The sequence below is a fragment of the Carcharhinus amblyrhynchos genome, chromosome 24 (genome assembly GCF_965287045.1).
Source record: "Carcharhinus amblyrhynchos chromosome 24, sCarAmb.v2.hapA, whole genome shotgun sequence".
NCBI lineage: Eukaryota > Metazoa > Chordata > Chondrichthyes > Carcharhiniformes > Carcharhinidae > Carcharhinus > Carcharhinus amblyrhynchos.
Genome location: NC_137347.1, coordinates 23,445,387 through 23,471,184, shown reverse-complemented (window position 1 = coordinate 23,471,184; position 25,798 = coordinate 23,445,387). Strand labels below are relative to the sequence as shown.

Here is a 25,798-nt window from a genome sequence, read left to right as displayed (position 1 = left end):
GCAGCTTGAAAATCTGGAGCCATGCCACTGTGGGAACATTGCACGTTTCATTTGATTTTTAACTGAAGTTCTTTCTGAGACTTTGATGTGGGCATGGAAGAGTGCTGCTACGTGTAAAATCCAAACCCTTCCCTCTCTCCTTATCCTGCTCCCCCTCTCCTTCCTTGACCTATCCTTCTCCCCTCCTCTCATTTCCCCTTCCCCCTCATCATATCCATATATCATCTCCTTGTTTAGTGACAATGGAATGTATAGATGTTTCACTGATTGCTGTCAGAGAATTATATTTTGTAAGAAACTTGAAAAGACGAGGCAGTTAAACATGTCAGTGCAGCTGCTAAAGTGAAATGTTTAGTTAAATGTTAACATAATATCAAAGTTTTGTATTTATAACATTATTTTTGTTAATATTTTCCATTAAACTGCAAAAATCTACTAATGCTTTATTGAAACAAAACAAACATTTAAACACGAAATCATATAAATGCTTTATTTAAACATACAGAATGTGAGAATTATAAATAAGGTAAGCAAAGCAGAAGAATACCAATAATAAACATATCTAGATTTTCCACGGCCCAAACACAAAGTCTCCTTTGATCGATCTCATGCAGGTATCCGAATCATTGTTCAAGAGGTTCTGCCCATTTTCTAAATTAAAAGACACAAATACTTATAAGCAAGCCACACATATTAAAAAGTTTCATAATAATACAATGCAGATTTAGTGGCTAGCATTGCTGCCTCACAGATCCAGGGACCCGGGTTCAATTCCGACCTTGGTTACTGTCTGTGCGGAGTTCGCACTTTCTCCCTGTGTCTGCGTGGGTTTTCTCCGGGTGCTCCGGTTTCCTCCCACAGTCCAAAGATGTGCATGTTAGGTTTATTGGCCATGCTAAATTGCCCCCGAGTGTCAAGGGAGATTAGCAACATAAAATTCATGGGGTTACGGGATAGGGGCTTGTTGGGATTGTTGTTGGTGCAGATGTGATGGGCCAAATGGCCTCCTTCTGCACAGCAGGGATTCTACGGGCCGGATTTTTTGGCCGCATTTTCCCCGAAATTGGAAAATCCTGCCCAAGGTTAATGGACCTTTCCATGGTCTGCCCCTCATCCGTTAAGATCCCTGTGGCGGCTGGAATGAGAAAATTCCCCCCTATGATTCTATGACTCTAAATAGTACTTTCACAAATTTGAAACAAACAAAATACTTGTTTACTTATACATATCAAATAATACATTCAATAATTAAAATAAATTTTAAAATTACAGTTTGAGTGAGCCAAAAATAGCAGTACTAACTACTTAAAAGAATAGCAAACAATGCAAAATACAAATACAAATACATACCTTTCATAAGATCAGGGGATCCCATTTTCACTGTAGAACAGCCATTTGGAAGCTGGACTTCAATGGCCGTCCCGAGGCTTGCCGTGTCCTGGCGTGATTTGGAATCTCTTGCAACACGCTGGGGCCTGGCGAGATGGCTGCACTGACTGTCCGAGCCAATTGGCAGTTTTGGCAGAGCTGCTGAGGGAACCTAAGCGTGCAAACCTTTCTCTATTTTTGGTGATCCATACATTTCCACCAGCATTCGGAATTTATGGACCATTATTTTAATAAATTGGCTCTTTGTCCCATTTTGACACCAGGAACCACGTTTGCCAAATAGAACAGAAAATTAATACGGTTTCTAATTCTTAGAGGTCAACAAGAAGACACATTTGAATTCCAAAAGTACCATATTGAGTAAGTTTGTGGCTTTGTCAGGAAAACTCCGTCAAAAACAGATGTGACACTTGGGAAAAAAGTCTTCTCTCGCACACTCTCGCTAACAAAGTAAACATACCAGGTGCCATTGCAAGGTGATAAAGAAACAAGTAAACATGGCAAAGGGATGGTACTCTAGGTAAAACATGTTAAGTGGAACTCACATTTACGAACAAAGAGAAAACATACAGGGATATTTATAAGTTCCCTCGTTAGAGGCCTTATCTTAACCATGCGCAATAAAAATAACAATCGGAGAAGTGATTACCTACACACAAGTCACTGGCAACATCTACGTTCATAGAAACATTGAAACAAGAAGCAGGAGTAGGCCATTTGACCTTTCAATCCTGGTCCACCATTCATTTTGATCATGGCTGATCATCAAATTCAATATCTTGATCCCTGCTTCCAACCATATTCCTTGATCCCTTTAGCCCCAAGAGCTACATCTAATTTCTTCTTGAAATCAGGCAACATTTTGGCCTTAACTAAATTCTGTGGGAGTGAATTCCACACATTCACCACTCTCTGGGTGAAGAAATTTCTCCTCACTTCAGTTCTAAAAGTTAACCCCTTATCCTCAAACTACGGCCCCTAAGTTCTGGACTCCCCCACCATTGGGAACATTCTTTCTGAACCTATTCTTTACAATTCATCATTAGTAAACTGCAGCATTGCATTAAACTATTGAAGGAAAACAACTCCAGCTTGAAATGAATATGGTCTATTATGTTAAAAGGGACAATTTATATGGAAGTGATACTGAAATGCACATTCTCAATTGGCTGGGATTCTCTGGTTCTGCCTGTAATAGGTTCTGCCATGGGCGGGATGGAAAATTCAGAGAGGCAGAACAGGGTCCAATGACTTTGGGCAGGAACTTGTGATCCCACCGCAGGTTGGACCCTACTACCTCCTGTGCATTCACCAAAGCAGGGATGCTAACTTAGGGCAATGAGACAGGTTCTGGAGTGCAAAAGTTGGAAGATCTAGCACAATGTAGTTGAACTGTCCACACTATTTGGCTCATGGACTTGATAGTGAATCATTATGATTTTTTATTCATTTGTGGGACACCAGTGTCGCTAGCTGACCAGTATTAATTTCTCATCCCTTGTTGCCCTAGGAGGGCAGTTAAGAGTCAATTACATTGCTGTAGCATTGGAGCCACATGTAGTCCTGACCAGGTAAGGATGGCAGACTTCCTTCCCCAAAGGACATTCGTGAACCAGATGGATTTTTCTGACAATCGACAATGGTTTCATGGTCATCAGTAGACTCTTAATTCCAGATATTTTTTATTGATTCAAATTCCACCATCTGCCGTGGTGGGATTTGAACCTGGGACCCCAGAACATTAGCTGAGTTTCTAGACTAATAGACTAGTGATAATACCACCAGGCCATCACTTGCCCTATGTTTCTTTAGATATAGTTCTTGGAGCTAAAGGGATATAGGGGGGCGTGAGTGGTGGAATCTGCTATTGAATTTGATGATCAGTCATGATCATAATGAATGGCAGGACAGGCTTGAAGGGCAGAATGGAATAGTCCTGCTTCTAGTTTCTATGTTTCTATGATCCCAGCTGGTTGGACTCGACAGTTGCCAACTTTTACCTTTTGTTTCAAGATCTAGATGAACAGAGTTGCAGTACTGACAATCAATTTTTAATAGAAGAATAAAACCTTTGTTAAACAAGAAAAGATCAACTATAAATCACTACTCCTTCACCCTGGCTATCCCTTTAAAGATATACACAAATTTATAAGGATGGCACAAGTTACAAACTTTATTTCATACTCTAATGTTCTAAGTATGTACACAGTCCATGTAAACCAAAAGGCAAAATGTGGTCAGACACACCACACTCTGAAACAAAGCAGCAGATACCACTCAATACAACTTTTTTGATTTCTCATCAAATTTCTCCCAGCTGCTTATCATAGTGTGAGCCAACTGGTCTCTTTGGAACTCTGGCTTTCACAAGGGTTTCCAAACGCCACTCCCGAAGAATATACTTTGGAATCTTTTCCCACACAAGGCTCTGTCATGGATGCCTTCACCAAGGGTGCACACCCAGATTTCTACCTCTCCTTTTTGGTATTCCTCTGCCCTGGATTGCCACGTGCATTCACGCTTCCACACAATATCTCAGCCACACCAACAGAACAGCACTGCTTCACAGGCTATATCACCAACCTTAGGTTTATTTCAGATATCCAGCTTCTTGCTCACTAACTTCTCCAGGTCTGCACCTTGCTTTCTGTCTCTAGTTAGGAATCTCTTTCTGCCCCTTTCTTTAATTTCAGTGAAGAATATCTTGTTTGGATTCCAATTCTTTGTCCCTTTGACTTCCTTGATGTCTGGAGTTTTCTGTTCTTTAGCTTCTGGGGCTTGCTTTCTGCTCTTTACTTCATTGGCCTGTACTGGTAGCCTTGGTAAAAAAATTTTGCTTCTTGGGTTACCGGGTCCCAACTCAACTCAAACTACTTCTGCTTTTCAGTGTGGACCTCAATTTGTTAAGCAACAAAAGCCTGTAAACAAAAAAGCCTGTAGTTGCTTTTACATTGTAAACCCTTAATTACAATGCAGGCAAAGTTCAAAGTGAAACTCAAAACCACAGACTGGCAGGCACCTGTGTTTAACATGAAGCTGAACTAAAGTTTTAACCCTTTGTTAGCACACAACTACAGAAACACAAAATTTAGCTTAACTTAAACCTTATTCCTAATACCCCAAATAAATTGTTTAAACTATCTCAATTTCGTAGCAGCATACATTGCCCACATTAAAGAACAGGACATAGAGACAGGCCAATTAGACTCTCACAATAGATCTCTATTTTAACTCAATTTACCCACCTTTACTCTATAACCTTTAACTAATAAAAAATTATCAATCTCAGTCCTGAAAATTTCAACTGACTCAGCATTCTGGAAAAGGTGAGGATTCCAGATTTCTATTACCTGTGGTGTGAAAACATGCATTTCCATTTCACTTCTAAATAGTCTAGTTTTAAGTTCAACATTATAGGTGGAATTTTACATGGAGGCAGTGGCCCCTCCCCAAACCCCAGCTGAAAAGTCAAGGGTGAGCCAACTTCTGTTTGGCCAGGCCGTTCTGTAGCAATTTAATGGAGAGTCATTAATTGACTCAAAGAGAAAGACTTGGTAGAAAGACCTCCACCCCCAATGAGGTGGAATTGGAGGTGGAAGTCCACTTCAGAGAGCTGCCAGCCAAACAAATAACTGGCAGCCCTCTGATCCCAGCAGTATCTCCTGGAGTGGTAGCTACTGTGGGTATTATAGGCAGTCTTCAGTGAAGAGGGTGCATGGATCTCACCCTGAAAACATGTGTAGGGGGTCATATAATCCAACCCACAGTGTGGGACCAAGTGTCTTGTTCTAGGGAAGCACCATTTCATCACCTTGGTATTCCAGCCCCCTTGAGATGAAAAGCAAAGTTCTAGTAGCCTTGTTTTCGCCTGTGAACTAGTTTTTAGTCATTTGTGCAGATAACTAAGTTCTCTTTGCTCCACCGCAGTTTGCAGACTTCAACTTTCTTAAAAAAAATCCAATTTGTCTTTATTGAACACCAAGTGGATGACTCCCTATGTCCCCACATTGAATGCCATCTGCCACAGTGATGCCACCATTGTTTATGCCCCTTTGTAATTTGTTGTTCCCATCCAGACAGCTTACCCTGCCTCCTAACCTGGTGTCAGCTATAAACCAAATAATACCATGCTTTATTTTTCAATTTGATTTGTTAATAGTTATGTCAAAATTCTGAGTCATTCGAACATCAGACATCATGTTCCAGCAAACAATGCATATTCCATTTATCCCCAATCTCTGCCTCCAACCACTTAACCAATGTCATAAGGTTACCTACAATTCTGTATGCTTTTATTTTTGCAATAATATCTTTGCTGAACTTTGTCAAATGTCTCCCTAAAGTCCATATAAACAACATCCATGGATACTTCCCTAACCACTACGCTATGACTGTAATGTCCTAACTATGTTAGGAGTTGTGGGTTTCAACAGGAGAAGAAAGGATGTGGTTTGCACACAGACTTATTGAAGAGCTGTTCTTTGCTGCACAGAGTGCAAAACTGGGAGTAAAACAGCAACCTGTGCAAACATCAGAATGACATCACCATCAAATAATGTGATTTGCTCTTAAAGCGATCTGCAACCCTTTTAAATGTATAAGTGATCTTTGCAAAAATGGAATTACATTAGTTGCATGTGATCTATTCTTCCCATATAATCAGTTAATCTTGTCCAGGTACTCACTGACATTGTTTCTGATGTTACATAGTAAGAAGTCTCACAACAGCAGATTAAAGTCCAACAGGTTTATTTGGTAGCAAAAGCCACTAGCTTCTGGAGCGCTGCTCCTTCATCAGGTAAGTGGGAGTTCTGTTCATAAACAGGACATTTAAAGACACAAACTCAATTTACAAAATAATGGTTGGAATGCAAGTCTTTTCAGGTAATCAAGTCTTAAAGGTACAGACAATGTGAGTGGAGAGAGGGTTTTGTACTTTAACCTGGTGTTGTGAGACTTCTTACTGTGTTTACCCCAGTCCAACGCCGCCATATCCACATCTGTTACATGCCATTAACTTTCCCACAACTGAGACTAAATTGATGAGTCTGTATTGGTGTGATTGCTCCCTCCCTTCCTTCTGAAAGAAATGGAAGCAACATTTGATATTTTTCAATAAAAAAGGCTTAATTTGTGAATTTAGAGAGCTTTAGAAAGTTAAAGCAAGCACAAGTGCGATATCCTCAGTTATATCTTTTAATACCATGGAGAGGAAAGCATCAGGGGTCGGATTTTTTGCATACACTCACTGCATGACCAGAAAATCTCACCCAAGGTCTTTGCAAGGTCTGCCCCCACCTGTTACAGTTTCCCCGGTGAGGCGGGACGAGAAAACCCTGGCCTAAATCTTTGAAATTTGTCTATCTCAAGTCCCATTACTTTCTACTAACTTACATTAACTCTACATTTTCTGATGTTAGTGTCCTTCAAACTTTCGGAGATAGAAAATGCTTATTTATGGTGCTTATCTGATTAGAATGTGATTTATTATAAGTCAATCTTGATGAAGAGAACCAATAACCCATGACTGATAACTTACCCACATTAAATAAAGCCCATATAGTCTAATTTCCCTTCCACTATAATAAATTCAACTATTATACAGATACTCTCGTACATTGCCTCAGATACAAATTATATTTTCTTCAGGCGATCTATTTAATAAAGTGACTCAGAATTTTGCCATAAATAACAAAATGAGCACTTTTTCGTCCCCTATTTCTCCAGGACTTACCTCTGGTAGATAATTTCCAAAGGAAGGGTTATGATCTTGTGGAGGTAATCACAGTATCATTTTATTGGCAACACTTTAATTAATTTTTTCATATTGTTCAGCAGGGATTAAATACTACTGTTAATATTAGTCCTTTGGCAAATCAAAAATGTCAAAGAACAGCAACTTAATTAATAGGAAATTTCAAACAGCACAAGATATAATAATTTAAATATTAAGTGATTACAATTGCACAACTTTTACATCTTTGTAAGATAGAACGCAGGTGAAATAAAGATGCTTTTTAAGCAGATTTAAGTGGTGAGTTTTAAAAAGTGCCTAATATGTTATAAAAGTCATAATGCAGCACTTCAGACATTTTAGCAGTCGGCAAATTGCATATAATATGGTCTATATAATCCACCATCCTAAGTGACAGATGTTCTATTATTCATAACGGTACCAAGAAAAAAAGCCTCGAATCTTCAATGTTAAGCACTATTTGGAAAATCATTTGTCTGCCAGTCAATACATCATAACATCGAAGCATGCAAGTAGGCCCTGCCAGGAGGCCTCTATCTAATGGGCACTGGCTAGCCATTCCCCCTGATCACCTGGGAGCTTCAGTGGCATTCAAGGTCCCCTGCGTGACCATTGCGCCAGGTCTTTGCAAATGGGGATCAGTAGTGTTTCTCACCATTGTCACGCGTGCTTGAAAGCTGGAAAATCCCATGCGCTGGAAGTTGAATGGGCTATGCGTATTTAAATGCCACTTTAAATATGCTAATCGGCCTTGCATCCTCCCTGGGTGCAATCTGGATCATGCCATTAGAAAGAGGTTGGGAGGTTTGCAAACTATTTGGCGCTAGGCGCAAAACTGATTTCTAGACCTGCACACTATTTTCCTGGATCGGCACGATCCGCACCAGGTGTGGAGAGGTGGGGAAAAATCACCCCTAATAAGTTTGCTTCTTAATCTTCCATCCTTAATAGGAAAACATGTTTATTAAACTTATCTTGAATTTAGATCCCAATAGCATTCTGGTACATCTGTGCTGTACCCCTTGCACAGCTAATATACCCTTCCTGAGGTGCAGTGATCAAAACTGAATGCAACACTCCAGATGGTGTATCCTCTATATTTCAGACTGATTGAGATGAAAGCCAACATTTCATTAAACTTCTTGATTGCTTTTTGATACCTATCTGCTCTCTTTTATTGATGTGGATATAGAAACCTCAAAACTCAATTCCTCAACAATTCCTAATGCATCATTCATTTAAAACAGACTGAAGGAGAAATCTGTTGATGTAGCTGGTGGATTCACAGACAGGCAGCGCTACAGGCCTCTTAAGTGAGCTGCATTCACAATGATGTCAATGCAGGCTGCATACGTAAAAGCCCTTGTTCTAGCCTGCCCCAAGGGAACACACAGAGGTTTGCATAGCGCTGCTTATATGAACAAGCTCTTCCCCACTCTGATCTGTCCCTCTTGAACTCAAAGTAAGCAATCGCATTGGCCTCCACACTGAACTTCATTTGCCAAAGTTTAGCCCATTCACTTGATCTGTGAATGTCTTTTTGTAACTTCCTTTTTCCAATGGTACCACTTACTGTATGACCGCATGGATTTCCTCCAGGTGCTCTGGCTTCCTCCCACAGTCCAACAGACATTAGGTGCATTGGCTGTGCTAAATTCTCCTTCAGTGTACCCAAACAGGCGCCGGAGTGTGGCGACTACAGGACTTTCACAGTAACTTCATTGTAGTGTTAATGTAAGCCTATTTGTGACACTAATAAATAAACTTAAATTTATTGTGTCTCTCAACTTACTGTCAGCTGCACACTTGTATGTACAACTCTCTAATTCTCCATCTTTGATAAAAGTCATAGAGGTTTATAGCATCGAAACAGGCCTTTTGGCCCAACTTGTCCATGCTGCCTAGTAAAAAGCTGAGATCTCAGTACTGAACATTGCCTGAGGAACACTTTTTGTCATATCCCAACAATTAAACTAGGCCTCTTTTGTCCTTACTCCCTGCCTCCAACCTTCCAAGCAATTTTGAACCCATAGACTGCTTTGGAAATTTTTGCATTTTCATTTTGTTAATCATTTTTGCTGGAGCAAATTGGGCCAGAGGCCATGTGCATAATTCAATCCTCACTTTAACATGTGAGATGTTAACATGCATAATAACTTGTCAGGAATACAACCTATTCAGCAGCATAACTGTTTGGATTCTGATGTTAGGCTAGCACAGAGTCAAAGAGAAAGTTAAAAGCCACCTCACGCTAAGTTTATGTTTTTGTTGAATTTTTGTGCCAATCCAATACCAGGCGTCAAGGCTTCCCAGATTGCTCCCACAGTCTAAAGATCTATAGGTTAGGTACTGAGATCTATTAGCCATAGTAAAGTACGTTGGGTCACAGAGATAGGGCAGTGGGGTGGGCCTGGGTAAGAGGCTCTTTTGGAGAGTTGGTGCAGATTCGATGGGCGGATCGACATCCTTCTGCACTGTAGGGTTTTTATGGAATCTATTCTATGGTTTCTAAGTCCAGACTCTGGCCAATGGAAACAATCAGCAAGAATAAATGGCTGAAACCTCTTTTGAACTATTAATGTTTGAAACATTAATAAGAATCCAGACAAAGGAATATACATCCTCCATAAAAAGCTGTAATATTGACATGTGGAGCTGTAAAGCACTGTGTGCCATCCTCCATCAACTAAGCAAGAGACGACCTGGAGCTCTATCCAGGTTTAAAATCACCCATCTACACTGTTCCTACTGGAATGCCTGTATTAGTGCCTCCAAGATTAGCTCATCCGTACATTCCCAACCTGCTGGTTCTGAAAGGATACACCATTGAACGTTGATTCTGGACTCACATGAAACAATCGTTCTCGTCTTCTCTGTTTTGTGTCTCTTTCATTGTGTGGGTGTACCGGGGGGCGGTGACACACTGACACCCCATTCCCACATTTTTTCGGGTGTGTCAGGGGTAAGTTTTTCACTCAGTGGGTGGTGAGTGGTGGTGGTGAGCCGTCGGTGGTGGTGGAGGCAAACTCGCTGGGGTCTTTTAAGAGACTTCTGGATGAGTACATGGGATTTAATGGGATTGAGAGTTATAGATAGGCCTGGTAGGTAGGGATATGATCAGCACAACTTGTGGGCTGAAGGGCATGTTTGTGCTGTAGTGTTCTATGGCCTATGGTCTATAGATATCACACCAGCAGATATACTTCCGTCCCAATAACATACTTCACCTCAACTTCATCCATTGTAATGAGTTACACGTCTGCACATCACCAATCCTTGTGGTTTCTCCAAGCAATAGCCAATCTAGTGTAAATTGGCCACAATATAGCATGTGGCTCACATCCATCAGGAATTGCAGAACTCATTTTGTATAAATGTGCTATTAGAAACAGAACATTTCAACCTAATCTCTCCATGCTAAATACAAAGCAAGGTTCCATACGCACCATTCTAATCCACTCCACCCCAATATTTTAAAATGGATATCGTTTTGGTGCTTTCCTCTCTTTTCCGAAAACTGCCCACTCCGGATTTTGGTCAGGACAACACACGGACAACTGCAGATATTGATCAAGGTCACCTTGCAGATTGTCAGGAGGAGAGTGTTACAGACTGCAACTAAAAAGGTGGAACGTTTGCCACCATTTCCCTCATTCCATTCCCTTAGCATCTTCAATCCACCCAGTGTGGCTGGCCGGAGGAAAGGTGGATCGAAGGTATTCAAAAACACAACACTTTTGGCAAACGACATTTAAATGTGCCAGCAACAAAAAAAATTCTTCATGTAGGGTTTGAAAGTCCTATTGTTTATGTGTCTCAGGACATGGAAATTATAATAGGAAACAAAGATTAGGTGCACTTGTGAGGGGTAAAAGAGTAAGGGAAAGGGGAAACTGCAATTGCTACAAGAATACAGAAACATTTAAACCGTATTACGTTGTGAACTATCTTTTTGATATTGTTACTAAATAACAATATTAAAAATTGCAAAGATTTTTTTATCCTAGGATAAAGTACCAAAACATGTATAGATCATTTAAGTGAACATTTGAGAATACATTATGTGATATATTTTAAGCTAACAATATTTTCCCAGGTATATATTAAATCAAGTGTCATTTAAAAACAACACAAGGCACTCAATGGTTACTCTTTTCCTCACAAGTGCATCCAATCTTGGTGTCCTATTTGCTGAATAGTTAGATAGCCATTTGGAATTCATACCTTGCTTTTATGTAAAGATTATCGTACATACTATGTGCTTTGCACCAAAAGGATTGCAGTTTGATCAATTCAATCTTCACGATATGCCGAAGCATGAGTGGTCCAAAACATTAAAAAATAATGAGTGTATACCATACCTGAACCTCTTGGTTTGTGAATATCTGCTCATTAACTTCACATGCAACTAACACTACCAGTTCCCACTCCATCTTCTGTGCTGGCATTCTTCAACGTGCTTAATCTATTTTTGTAGTTTTTTTTTTCACTCTCGTTTTTCTCTCTCCCTCCGTAGCATAGGAAAATCCAGTACTTCGGACCTCTAGCAGAGCACTGTTTGGCTGATGCTTCTGAGCATCGCCGGGAATGTTACAGAACACAATGTATCAAGGATGTTTTTTTTAAAAAAAAACAAAAAAGGAACAGGCTTTTTTTTTCAAATCAGCTGCGAACGATGCTCTTGCTTACAGCCGGCTCCGAACTGCACTCCATTTGCCTCCAGGAGATGAATGCAGGCTCTGAGAGCTGAACACAGGGATTTAGTCCTGCCGGTGACATCACTGCAGCACTGACCTGGCATGCTAATTAGCTCGGTTTTCCTTTTTTACAGTTTATACACGTTGTTCAAAATTATACAACAAAAAAAACAGACTTGCCATCAAGGCAAATTAAAAAGACAATGAGTGAAGATCTCCCAGAAATTAGAATGGTGAATATTTCCCCCCTGTACTGTTCTGTTGTCATTTGCAGTAAAATAAAGTGACCATTGAACACAATTCTGCCTCCACCAAATCTGGATTATGTCAATGTGGAGTCTCCACAACATCTTTTCAGGAGATTTGCGATCTCTGCCGCCACTGTTTGGGTTTTTATTTACACACGGGATGCTTTTTCCCAGGTTCAGTGAGACAAACCATTCCCTTAACCTTTACTTCCTACAGACCAGAGCCTGCCTCTATTTGTATAATGTATGGTATTTGATGTGAGCTCAGGAGGCTGAAGAGGAAATCCTTGTTACTATATTTCAGCTTATGGATAGATCATGCGCAAGGCAACAGAATAAACACCCCATCAGACTGTGGCTTAGGCTCTGATTTGCGAGACAAATTAGATTTATCGAACTTTAAACAGATAAGTGAAACGGGGAGCGAGAGCAGACAATAGGTTTACAATAATTATTGGCTTAACTGTTTTTCCTTGGGACATAGAAAACAGCAAAGAAAATTTCTGCATTAACCCTCAACTCAGAACTGGACCTGAAGCAAAAGTCTAGGATTAATTTGACCTTGCAGTCTGGTGCTGATCTATGATAGCCTTTGGCAATGCCCCCACATCTGATGGCTTGAGAACGACTGATGAAATGAAACAAGTCAGCCAGGGATTGTTTAATGCTGGAAGCTAGACTACAACAAAGGACATTCAAATATGTAACTTAGATGCCAGATCAAAAATGTATTGTAAGCAAATCCACAGGACATTTGTGTTTGAACTGGATGGCTTAAAACCAGTTCTAGGAACAAATTATCTTGCTTCACCCAATTGCTTGTTGCAGCAATTTAATTGTTGAATTATGGCGAAGCTCATTTTAAAAATAATCAACCAGGAAAATGTTTTACAGGTTATATTGCAGAATTGGATCTAATGTTTGGAGCAGGTTCATGCCAAAGGCCTAGGCCTGAAATTTTCTCTTAGCTGGCACCCGCACTCGGCAGGCTGGGTCGCAGGCCTGAAACCCATTCTCAGCACGATCAGCCCTGGAGCGCAATTTCCAGTGACTGGCCGCGCAGCGTGTAACACGCTCTGTGAAAGACAGAACACTGCTGGGTAGAGGGCAGGCGCTGAAAAAATGGATCATGCAAGATGGTGATTCCAATGTGCTTCCTCAGGGGAACAACCCTGGTCGGTGTTGCCAAGGTGCCAGGCTGGCACTGCGAAAAATAAATACTAGCTGGAAAACTACGCCACGAGTGTGTGAGCAGCACAGTTTGTTGGGGTACCAGATCAGAAACCCCATGATGAAGCTAGACTAGACCCCCAACAGTTTTCTATTTGGCATTAGTATGAGGAGAAGATGCTTCATACCAGGTGAATTCTACTGACACACTAAGAAGTTTTTAACAAAACAAACATTATTTAACAACACAGTTTCATTCTAACAAATGAATTAGCCTAACCTTTAGCAATTGAACAATACTTAAAACATGACAAGATACAACTCTTAACTGCAAACTTATCACTATGAGTTCCAATCCAACAACTTCAAAATTAGTCTGCAAAATGCAGGCAGACTTGCTTGCCTTAGGTTAACAGTCATAGCATTTTCAGAACACCACTGAAGAGAGAGAGAGAGAGAAAGAGATGGAGAGAGATGCAGAGACACACTGTTTTCTTCTGGCAGCCAAGGCAACAACTGCTTGTATTTTAAAATGAAACAGAAACACTGGGGGCAATTCACCAAGCCTGTTGTGCAGCACAATGGGCCAGGAGACATCAGCAGAAGCTGTTTAGTGAGCTCCTCACTGGAAATCTGGGCCTCAGTGAGGCTATGATTTCCGGCATCATGAGCTCTGTGCTGGAAATCAGCACTGAGTTGTTTTAAATATTCTAACTGGCATTTTAACATCAAAAGTGGGCCTGGACTGGAGTCTCTGGGCCTACTATCCACCACCTCCTCCCCCCCCCCACCAACCCCCGACCAGGAGTGGTTCACTCCAGCAGGGTTTACAACAGCTCCCACTAATGGGGAGCTGATGGCTCAACCCCCGCTGGAGTGAAGGGAGGCCATGGAAGACCCCCAAGAGGTGGGGGATAAGGAGGGCTGCCCCCAGGCCATTGCCAATCTGGCAGTGCCAGCCTGGCCCTCGGCACTGCCCAACAGACACCTTGGCACTGCCCACCAGGCATCTGTCAGTGCCAAAGGGACAGGGCCTGGGGGGGACTGGGGACTATGTGTTGGTAGGGATGGGGGGATCCCACTGCCACTCTGCATTGGATCAGTAATAGAGGGAGGGGATGGAGCTGATTGGGGCTGGCCATCAGGGTGGGTGAGGGAGATTGGAGCTGGTGCGGGTTGGTGGGGGGGGGTGACATCGGGAGATATTGTGGAGGCCAGCAATAGGGGCTTGGGGAGGGTCAGAAGGGCAGTGATGTGGGTCACAGGGCTGGTCTGGTTGGCAGTGTCAAGGTGCCTGGTAGGCATTGCCAAGGTGCCAGGCTGGCACAGTGAAAAATGCAAAGTGCAACTCCCCTTGCCCTCAACTTCCCTGGAGAGTGGGGGGAGGGTGGTAGGGGAGCCTCAAAGGCCTCTGGTTCTACTGGAAAGGTCATAAAGGCAAGAGAGCCCAGGTAATTATGTTCTGGACTCGCTAATAACATGTAAACAGCCATTTAAATAAGTTAAATAAGTCACTCTCTCAATGGAAATCGGCAACAACCTGACTGTGCCGGAAATCCAGTGCCAATAAGATCGCGGGAGCCGAGAAATTGGACGCAATCCTCGACTTTCCCCATCCATGGGCGGAGCAATCCAGTAAAACTGCGGCCTCCACTTCTAGAGTGAGTAATCCCAGTTATTCATTTGTAGGTTTTTCTAGACCAAGCTGTCACCTTGTGAATTTTAAACAAACCACTTCGAAGAAACATGAAATAAATGTATTTCTTAAAGGCACAGTATCATCACAAATCATACACAAACTTCATTTCCCAGACACATTTGTTAATTTTGGTTAAGCTTTCACCTTTTAACTCACTCTGAATTCAGGTTGCAGTTGAAGTGTGAAGGTTTCCTGGCCAAGTGGCTCACCCACCAACCGTAAGAGCAAACGGGCCATGTAAAATCCCAGCCAATCGCTATTTAGTTCATTTAAATTGGCTTCTTGATTGTTGGCAGGTGTACTTCCAACCCACATGTGCACTCGCCTATCGAAATGTCCTGCTAGGGCACTACGATGTTAGGACTGCGCCCGCTCTCTTCTCACATGATTTTACACACTTCCAGTTCAGCAGCACACCTGAACTTTATATGCAAAATTCTGGCCACAGACGATCTCCTTGAAGTGAAGCTAAATTATAACCATGTGTGGAAGGAAGTCCCTAACATAATCTATTGCAAAGAGATACTTCACATTGCCACACACAAATTGATCAATCTTTTCAATTTATGTATGTAAAAATGATAGAGAGGCAAGTAAGTTAGCATTTAGCCCATACCAAAATTACACCATTTAGCACCATGAACCCTATTGCAGTGCATCTGTCATATAATTTCATGTAATTTCTGAGAGGGACAATAAACCATACAAAAAACCCATGTCAATTGTGACATCAGTGTATCTTTAATTTTTTAAATCATGTTCTCTGCAGTTAAGTAGCATTAGGTTTTTATAATTGTTGCTGGGCTGTCTGCGAGAAGCGCTGCTTCAATGGCTTAAATGGGGTCTTGTTTATCTGTACTCGGGGCCTCAGGTACTTTCTGGGATTTCTTTAAATGACCCTGTATTGTGAGGGGGATGATTGATTGATGAGTCAAAGTCAGGTGATTCTGCCCCAGAAGAATCCAAGGATTCATTTTCTGCTTTGGTTTTAGAGTCAGAACCTATCCTGGTTGTCAAGTAGCAGGCAGGTTTTTCTTTTCCTCTCTCTCTCTCTGGGATTGAAAATTCTGCAGGCTAACTAGAAGCAAGGCTTTTTGCCTTCTTGGAGTGAAAATTCTACGGGTGGTTTGCTAGCTAGTACCTAGAGTCTCCCGCTCTCTCTCTCTCCCTGGTATTTTGGGAAGCTGTTCTGACTCCAAGCTTGACTGTGTGTGTATCAAGAAAACTACAGCATCCAACTACAGGACTAAGTTGAACATTACATTCGCATTCAAATTTTCTGTGCTAAACCTGTGGCAAGGATTTTGTTCATCAGACTTATTTGGTTAAAATGGTGTTTAGCTTTTATGGTTTATACAATAACATATTTTCTTCTCTTGTTTGTAACTGGTAAAAGTTCTTGCCAGTTTTCTTTTTATACGTGTTAACTGTATTCTTAAATAAACTTGGTTTGAGAAAAGCTCCCTAGTAGGTCATTTGAATCATACCTGAACTGAAACATCTCATGCTCACCTTAGCCAAATACAAATTGCAAAACTTATGATCCAGACGGACTTCATAAAACACTTTGGAGTTTCGGATCTGAATCCGAATCACTATCCAGAGAAAAGAAAATCCAGAAACTACCTCTGATGATAAAAAGGTGATCAAGTGCATTTCCTGGAAGCAGAGGCATGTCTCCTTATATCCCACTGACCCTTTATATATTATTATAACAGTTAAGAAATGTATTCTTCCTTCTTTTGAAAGCTTGCTGTGAATTCACACTCATTACACAAACCAGCAACTTGTTGCAAAAATTGCTAGCACTCTGTGAAAAGTTAAACCTCCTCACATTCAACCTGGTTCTTTGCTTGCATAACACATATACAAAGCTTTCATCCCTCTATCCTAATTAACTGAAATAGCTCGTTCATTGTGGTTTGTGTTGTGCCTCATGCATAAACAATGGGAGTAATCTTACCTAACCTACTTTGCAGAAAACAGGTAGATATGGGCTACTGCCCAGTTTTAACTCTCCACTGAAATGAATAGAGAGAGGCAGGTGGCTGACTGGAAACCTATCAGCTTCCCACCAGGTGCATTAGGTTAACATGACCCAATATCTCAGTGACAAAGCCAATGGTGTTATTTTACGAGTGTGACAAAGAATCTGAATACACCAGAGCTATAGCAGCTTTACTTGTTCAAAGTCTGGGCGCATGATTTCTGTTACAGCCTCTAAGGCTATATTGATTAACAGAGAATTAGGGGTTGGATTCAGTCAGCCCAATGGCTGAAAGACCAGTTGTGAATCTCTGTCACCTTCCCACCAGAGGCTCAGGATTGCTGAGGGACGGAGGCCAAAAATGAATGACAGAAGCTGGGGTACTGTGGAATGTAGAATGTGAAGACAGGTCAGGGGAAAGGGTAGGGGTGACTTCAGTAGTCACCTCTCCCCCATCACCCCACTCCAGTTCTCATCACCAGGTCTCTTGAGCAAGCAGAGAGCACCTGACAATGATGGAATCCCTTAGAAAGCTGCTCACGTGCCTGACACAGGAAAGCTCTAAGACTCCCATTTAACCCCTGAGTCACCAATGAATTGCAGTGGGCACAGAGTCAGTGGATGTCCATTGGCTCTTTATGAACCTGATTGACATCCTGTCACCAGCTGGGAATCCAGCCTCAGCCCCTCCTGCCCTCTGACTTAACTGGGGGAGCTTCTCCCTCCACCAGGAGACTGACATGGCTCCTCTCTGGTGAATAACCAAGTTCAACCACATAGTTCCTGCATTGAATCCAGAAATATCAGTCTGTGTGCTCATGTCTTTGGATCAGTCAACCTATGACCTTCTGTCTCAAAGCTGAGAGTGCTGCTCCTAAGCTGATGCCTGTGCAATAGCTTATTATCTATTTGTTATAAATCCATTTTGCATTAGTCCAACTGCATTTCCTTTACTAACACACTCCTCAAAGAACTTTGCTAAATTTCTCAAAGATATCTTGGTAGCCTGAGATGGTTGTGAAGCCTATTCATGTCCAGAGGAAACCTGACATAATGATGGGCCTTCCTATTAAGAATATCGGTCACCTCCTTCAGGCAGCAATGTGTTGCTGAGTGAGGAATTCAAAACAGGACCTTTGTTAACCCCTAGAAATACCCAGAGACAAAACAATTCATGAAGTATATGGCAAATCTGATTTACAAGTTCTCTGGACAATCACAACCAAGCCTAGTGGACAATGGTGAGCTGCCATTGAGGGAAATCTTGCCTCGGAGTGGGGGGGTGGAGAGGGGTGAGGGGCATTGGGGGGGAATCCCGGCCACAGTAATCACAATGCGGAAACAGACCATTTGCTCCAATGTATCTCTGGCATTTTTTTATGCTTCAGGAAAGCCTCCCTCCATCTAATTTAATCTAACCTTAATAACATCTCTTTCTAAATGTTTTTTGATATGGAGTGAATTATTCCTTTGATTGTCAATATTCACATATTATTCCCAATTGCACTGATCAAGATGAAACCATGCAGGCTGGAATTCTCCCACCTCACCCGCTGTTGGGATTTTCCGGTCAGATACAGTGAACGGAGATTTGGCTAAGTGCTAAGTTTTCCTTTCTCGCTGGCAGTGGTAGTAAGGCATAGGAGACAGGAGAATTCCAGCTCTCCTCTTCCCCCCAAGAAACAAACAGCATTTTGTGTCAGTATTTTCTACCCTATATATTGGGTATCAATCTTTGAAAATATGTTTAATGTAATGAGCATGGCATACTTTCTGTAGAGATTATCTAGATATTTAGAACATAGAACATAGAACACTACAGCACAAACAGGCCCTTCAGCCCACGAGTTGCGCCGATCACATCAACACCTATCTATAACCCCCAATCCCATAAAACCCCATATACTCATCCAGAAGTCTTTTAAAAGACCCCAGCGAGTTCGCCTCCACCACCACTGACGGCAGCCGATTCCACTCACTCACCACCCTCTGAGTGAAAAACTTACCCCTAACATCACTTCTGTACTTTCCTCCCCGCACTTTAAATCTGTGTCCTCTCGTAGCGACCATTTCAACCCGGGGAAATAGCCTCTGAGAATCCACCCTATCTATTCCTCTCAACATTTTATAAACCTTTATCAGGTCGCCTCTCAACCTTCGTCTCTCCAGGGAAAAGAGACCCAGCTCCCTCAACCTAACTTCATAAGGCATGCCTCCCAGTCCAGGCAACATCCTTGTAAATCTCCTCTGTACCCTTTCAATAGCTTCTACGTCTTTGCTATAGTGAGGCGACCAGAACTGCGCACAGTACTCCAAATGAGGCCTGACAAGGGTCTTATAAAGTTGCAGCATTACCTCCCGACTCCTAAACTCAATCCCTCGATTAATGAAGGCCAGTACACCATACGCCTTCTTGACCACCTCTTCCACCTGCGAGGCTGATTTAAGAGTCCTGTGGACCCGGACCCCAAGATCCTTCTGCTCTTCAACACTACTAAGACTCCTGCCCTTGATAGTGTACTCGTTCATCCCGTTGGTTCTGCCAAAATGGACGACTACGCATTTATCCACGTTGAAGTCCATCTGCCATTTCTCCACCCAGTCCTGCATCCTATTTATGTCCTGCTGCAACTTTTGACATCCTTCCAGACCATCCACAACACCACCGACCTTCGTGTCATCAGCGAACTTACTTACCCATCCCTCCACTTCCTCATCCAGGTCATTTATGAAAATGACAAACAGCAAGGGTCCTAGAACAGATCCCTGGGGCACTCCACTGGTGACTGACCTCCATTCAGAAAAAGACCCATCCACAACCACTCTCTGCCTTCTGCAGGCAAGCCAGTTCTGGATCCACAAGGCCAAAGGCCCTTGGATCCCATGCCCTCTCACCTTCTCAAGAAGTCTTGCATGGGGGACCTTATCAAACGCCTTGCTGAAGTCCATGTACACCACGTCCACGGCACTTCCTTCGTCAATGTGTTCAGTCACATTATCGAAGAACTCAACTAGGCTTGTAAGGCACGACCTGCCCTTGACAAATCCATGCTGACTATTCCTGATCATGTCAAACCTCTCCAAATGCTCGTAAATCTTGTCCCTCAGAAGCCTCTCCATCAGCTTACCAACCACTGAGGTCAGACTCACCGGTCGGTAATTTCCCGGGCTATCTCTGTTCCTTTTCTTGAAAATAGGGACTACATCCGCAATCCTCCAATCTTCCGGAACCTCTCCCGTCTCCATTGACGACGCAAAGATCATCGCCAGGGGCTCTGCAATCACTTCCCTCGCCTCCCACAGTATCCTGGGGTATATCCCATCTGGTCCCGGCGACTTATCTATCTTGATAGAATTCAAAAGTTCTAACACATCCTCCACCTTAATATCCACTAACTCAATCTTTTCCATCTGCTGCAAATCCGTAGCAAAATCTCCCAGATCAGCTTCCACCGTGAATACTGAGGCAAAGTACTCATTAAGCACCTCTGCCATTTCTTCTGGTTCTTCTGATTTCTCCATCAAAAAAAAGTTCATTATTCACTATTCTTGATAATGCCCTTTGTCTTCGGGATAAATGCCCCAAGGACTGGGAAGTCTATTATTTATCATCCAAATAGTTCAGATTACTGAAAGTGACGTTGTCATACAAATATCCATTGCACTTGAACTAATTTTTTTTCCTCTGGCGGTTAGCATTGCTGTCTCACATCACGAGGGACCCAGGTTCCTGTCTGGTTTCAGGTCACTGTCTGTGTGGAGTTTACATGTTCTTCCCGTGTCTGCGTGGGTTTCATCCAGGTGCTCCTGTTTCCTCCCACAGTCTAAAGATGTGTGGGTTGGGTGGATTGGCCATGCTAAATTGCTGCTTAGTATCCCAGGATAAATACAGGTTAGGGGGACTAGTCGGATAAAATACATGGGCTTACAGGGATAGGGCCTGGATAAGAATCAGTGCGGGCTTAATGGGCTGAATGGCCTCCTTTTGCCCTGTGGGGATTTTATGATTTTGTGATTCTATTCTAAACAGAACTGTTCGCCCACTTAAAATGAATATTCAATTAAAGAAACTGAAGTATGGATGTAGTAATATTTACCAAGAGGTCACTCAAATGTTCCCATTCATAAATATTCAGGGGTTGGTTATTTTTTGATTTTGTAAATAATTCCACTTCCCTCCTACAATGACTCAGTTCTCAACTTTATAAAATAAGTTTCTTATATTTTGTTAGGCTCAACATCCTACGCCTGATGCTTAATTAATAGGGCAGCACGGTGGCACAGTGGTTAGCACTGCTACCTTACAGTGCCAAAGACCCAGGTTCAATTCCCAGCTTGGGTCACTGTCCTTGTGGAGTCTGCACATTCTCCCCGTGTCGGCGTGGGTTTCCTCCAGGTGCTCTGGTTTCCTTGCACAGTCCGAAAGACGTGCTGGTTAGGTGCACTGCCCACATTAAATTCTCCCTCAGTGTATCCGAGCAGGTGCTGGAGTGTGATGACTAGGGGATTTTCACAGTAACTTCATTACAGTGTTAATTCAATTGAACATTTGAGCCAAGAGAAATCGCTTATTTGTCTATTAGCTTTGGAACAGTGAGATAAAGTGTATTTTAGAGGCAGCAATCATTTAAAAACGCGATGAAATTCTACTTGATTCATCGCAATCTGGTAAAAAAAATTAGAGGGAGGTATAATTGTCATACAATCCAATCGTAATTATTACACGCGTAATGACACTCATTTTTCATTATTCTTATAGTTTAGTTTTTGTAGCTGGTGGTTTAAGGAAGTGGAGGAGCAAGTGTTTTCCCAGTGTACAGAGAAACTTCTTAAATTCTTATCTTCGCCATATATGGGTTTACATTAAACATTTCACCCAAATATGGCTCATTATCTCCTCCTAGCTAGGTAATATTTGTCTCCTCTTCATCCTATCCAGAGAATATATTTAATCTGTTTCATTTTAACTCCTGTCCCTCTGACAGTAAACATAGAAACATAGAAGGTAGGAGCAGGAGGCGAACATTTGGCCCTTTGAGCCTGCTCTGCCATTCGTTAAGATCATGGCTGATAATCCAATTTAGCAGCCTAATCCTGCTTTTTCCCCATAACCTTTGATCCCATTCACCCCAAGTGTTATATCCAGATGCCTCTTGAATACATTCAATGTCTTGGCATCAACTACTTCCTGTGGTAATGACTTCCACAAGCTCACCACTCTTTGGGTGAAGAAATGTCTCTTCATCTCCGTCCTAAATGGTCTTCCCTGAATCCTCAGACTGTGATCCCTGGTTCTGGACTCCCCCGTGGTCGAGAACATCCTCCCTGCATCTACCCTGTCTAGTTCTGTCAGAATTTTATAAGTCTCCATGAGATTTCCCCTCATTCATGTGAACTCCAGGGAAAACAATCCTAACCTTGTCAATCTCTCCTCATACATCAGTCCAGCCATCCCCAGAATCAGCCGGGTAAACCTTTGCTGCACTCCCTCGAGTGCAAGAATATCCTTCCTCAGAAAAGGTGACCAAAGCAGCACACAATATTCTGGGTGTGGCCTGTATAATTGCAACAACACAGCCTTGCTCCTGCACTCGAAACCTCTCACAATTAAGGCCAAAATGCCATTTGCCTTCTTTACCAGCTGCTGCACCTACATGCTTACCTTCAGTGACTGGTGCACAAGGACACCCAGGTCCCGCTGCACACTCCCCTCTCCCAATTCCTTCTTATTTTTGCTTCCAAAATGAATAACCTCACAAAGTTGATTCCCAAGGCCTTGCTGGAGGGTTCTGCTAATGTGAGATTTAAGGTGTGCAAGGGTAAATCATTGGGATGTGCTTGTTGATATTAGCTGTGTAAGCATTTAACTATCATGTGCTCTTTGCTCTAAGTCAGGTGTATTAGCTTTAACCCCCTTTTAATAAACTTATTTTACTTCCCCTAACACTGCTCTACTTTGAACCTTGGCCTAGCCCAAAGTAGCCAACTTCCATGGTGCTGTCCTTTTCCTTGACACTTCACCACCCGTTGATATTGGCCAGGAATCTAGCTTAAGAGTTGTAGGTGAGGCCATCTGAATTAATTGCTCCTTCAATCAGGTGCCAGGTCTATTACCTTATTAGCCTAATTGCTAAATCTAAATCCTCAATGCGACTTTTTGTGTGACCTTCTGGTGTGGTAAATTAGACATGTTAGATATAGAATTATTACTGTTGTAGGGTTTAGGGTAATCTGGGACTAAAAAGACTAATAGATCAAGATGGGCTAATTTAGAGTGAATATAATATAGAAAACATACAAATTATCTGGAGTTACAAAGGTACAATTTTATAGAAACACATATAACCACTGGTAGAGAATTTAAGCATGCATTTTTTTGAAAACATGTAAGAACATAAGAACATAAGAAATAGGAGCAGGAGTAGGCCATCTAGCCCTTCGAGCCTGCCCTGCCATTCAATAAGATCATGGTTGATCTGAAGTGGATCAGCTCCACTTTCCCACTTTCTCCCCATAACCCTTCATTCCCCTGTCTATCAGAAACCTATCTACCCGTGACTTAAATATATTCAGTGAGGTAGCCTCCACCACTTCAATGGGCAAAGAAGTCCAGAGATTCACCACCCTTTGAGTGAAGAAGTTCTTCCTCAACGCCGATCTAAACTGCAGCGCCCCCCCCCCCCCCCCCCCCCCCCCACCTTATCTGGAGGCTGTGACCTCTAGTCCTGCCATCCTTTCTAAGCGGGAAGAATCTCTTCACCTCTACCCTATCTATCCCCTTCATTATCTTATATATCTCAATAAGATCCCCCCTCAGCCTTCTAAACTCTGACAAGTACGGACCCAGCCTATTCAGTTTCTCTTCATAGGCTAGCCCCCTCATCTCCGGTATCAGCCTAGTGAACCTTCTCTGCACTCCCTCCAAGGCCAATATATCTTTCCACAAGTGCAGCGACCAAAACTGCACACAGTACTCCAGCTGTGGCCTCACCAGTACCCTGTGCAGTTGCGTTCAATATATTCAGTATTAAAGCATACACCTTGGTTAATGACACTCTAATGCATGCTGTGATATAGTTGAGTGAGAAGAACCACATCCCTACAGTTACAGAGTGAAGCGAAAACAACATTCTTATCATTGTGGGCTTTAGAAAGTACAAACTTCCCCGACAGTAGAATGAATAGAATAATTAAATTTTCCTGATAAGGGATTGCTAAGCAGACATTTGGAAAAGAACTTTTGAATGTGATGGATCTATGTATTGGGGTTGCTAAAGAGATAGTGGGATGAACTTATGTTTTCTCATGCTGCTTAAAATGACTAATACTAGAATGACTGCCTCATGTCTAACCAGGATGAGCCAAAGAGGCAGGCAAATGATTTTTGAAAACTATAATTGTGCAATGTAATTTGGAATAATTTGGACTGTCCCAAGTTGTTTTCCCATGCGCGTGGACCAGGCCTGGGCAACAAAGTACGTCTTCAACCAGAATTACTGTCTTCAGGCGTTCTTTGTATTTGCCATATGAAAGCCAACATAATACACAGGTCCCTGAAAAGTGCCTACAATTATCAGCTGGGTTATAACCAGAGCATGGAAGATAATCTGAATCCATGATTGGATCTGTACATTTAGGCCTCAATTCCAAAGATCCCCCTACTATGTGGAAGCAATTATTTGTTCAATATTGTTTGCTAAGGCTCCAGCTTGTTGTTGGACTGTGTACTATATTCTAAAGCGTTGTCAGATGTTTTGGCAAAGAGGGGTTTTATGAGAGAACTGGCTCCAGTTCTGTGTTAGGTTTTCCTTTAGGCTTTCTGTGACTTGCATATCAACTGCTCCCCTCTTATATATCTCCACCAGTTCCGTCTTCCCCACCGTTGCCATGACTTGTGGGTTGAAACAGACAGTATGATTAACCATTGGGACAAAATCAATTGCTCCCATGTCAAAAGTTCTGCTGCTTCACAGTAAAGCAATATCTCCTCGCACCCAGGAATACAACGTGGGTTGCGTTCTTTCCAGCCCATGTAGTTTCCATTGTACAATTCACTGCAGCATTAAGCCCGCAGTTCGCCTCTTCTGTTTCATATATCAGATATGCAGATACTACTGAGGTAATTCCTAAACAATACCCAGCTAAGGTTGTACTAATTATATTACCCACAATTTCTACAGCGTATGATGGGGTGTCATGAGATTTGACAAAATGTTTTCCCCTTATCACCCCAATATTTTCTACTCTCTATAATGCCCTGGTGTTGACATGGATAAAATGAGTTTATTTTTATTCACTTGTGGGATATGGACGTCACTGGCTGGGCAGCATTTATTGCCCATCCCTAGTTGCCCTTGTTCAGAGTTGAGAGTCACAGAACCATAGAATCTCTACAGTGCAGAAAGAGGCTATGCAGCCCATCGAGTCTGCACCGACAACAATCCCACCTAGGCCCTATTCCTGTAACCCCGGCATATTTATCCTGCTAAGCTATGCATCCCGGGGTAAGGAGCAATTTTAATGGCCTATGCACCTAACCCACACATGTGGGAGGAAACCGGAGTACCCGGAGGAAACCCACACAGACATGGGGAGAATGTGCAAACTCCATATAGACAGTGACCCAAGCTGGGAATGGAACCCAGGTCCCTGGCACTGTGAGACAGCATTGCTAACCATTGTGCCACCATGCCACCCAACCATATTGCTGTGGCTCTGGAGTCACATGTAGGCCAGACCAGGCAAGGACAGTGCATTTCCTTCCCTAAAGGACATTAGTGAACTAGATGGGTTTTTCTGAAACTCGACAATGCTTTCATGGTCATCAGTAGATTCTTAGTCCCAGACAGTTTT

At 42.3% G+C, this 25,798-nt stretch overlaps 1 protein-coding gene across 2 annotated transcripts in view; it reads right to left on the bottom strand.

Moving 5' to 3' along the window:
* LOC145358019 (calcipressin-2-like) overlaps positions 1-25,798 on the bottom strand; it is a 157,973-nt gene that overhangs the window by 100,405 nt on the left and 31,770 nt on the right. The window contains exon 1 of one of the 2 annotated variants that reach the window (XM_080211711.1): positions 11,506-11,890. The exons of the other annotated variant lie outside the window; for it this stretch is intronic. Coding sequence (XP_080067837.1) covers positions 11,506-11,592 — 87 coding nt within the window. The 5' untranslated portion in view covers positions 11,593-11,890. Of the gene's footprint in view, positions 1-11,505; positions 11,891-25,798 lie in introns of those variants that run through there. 2 annotated transcript variants of the gene reach the window in all.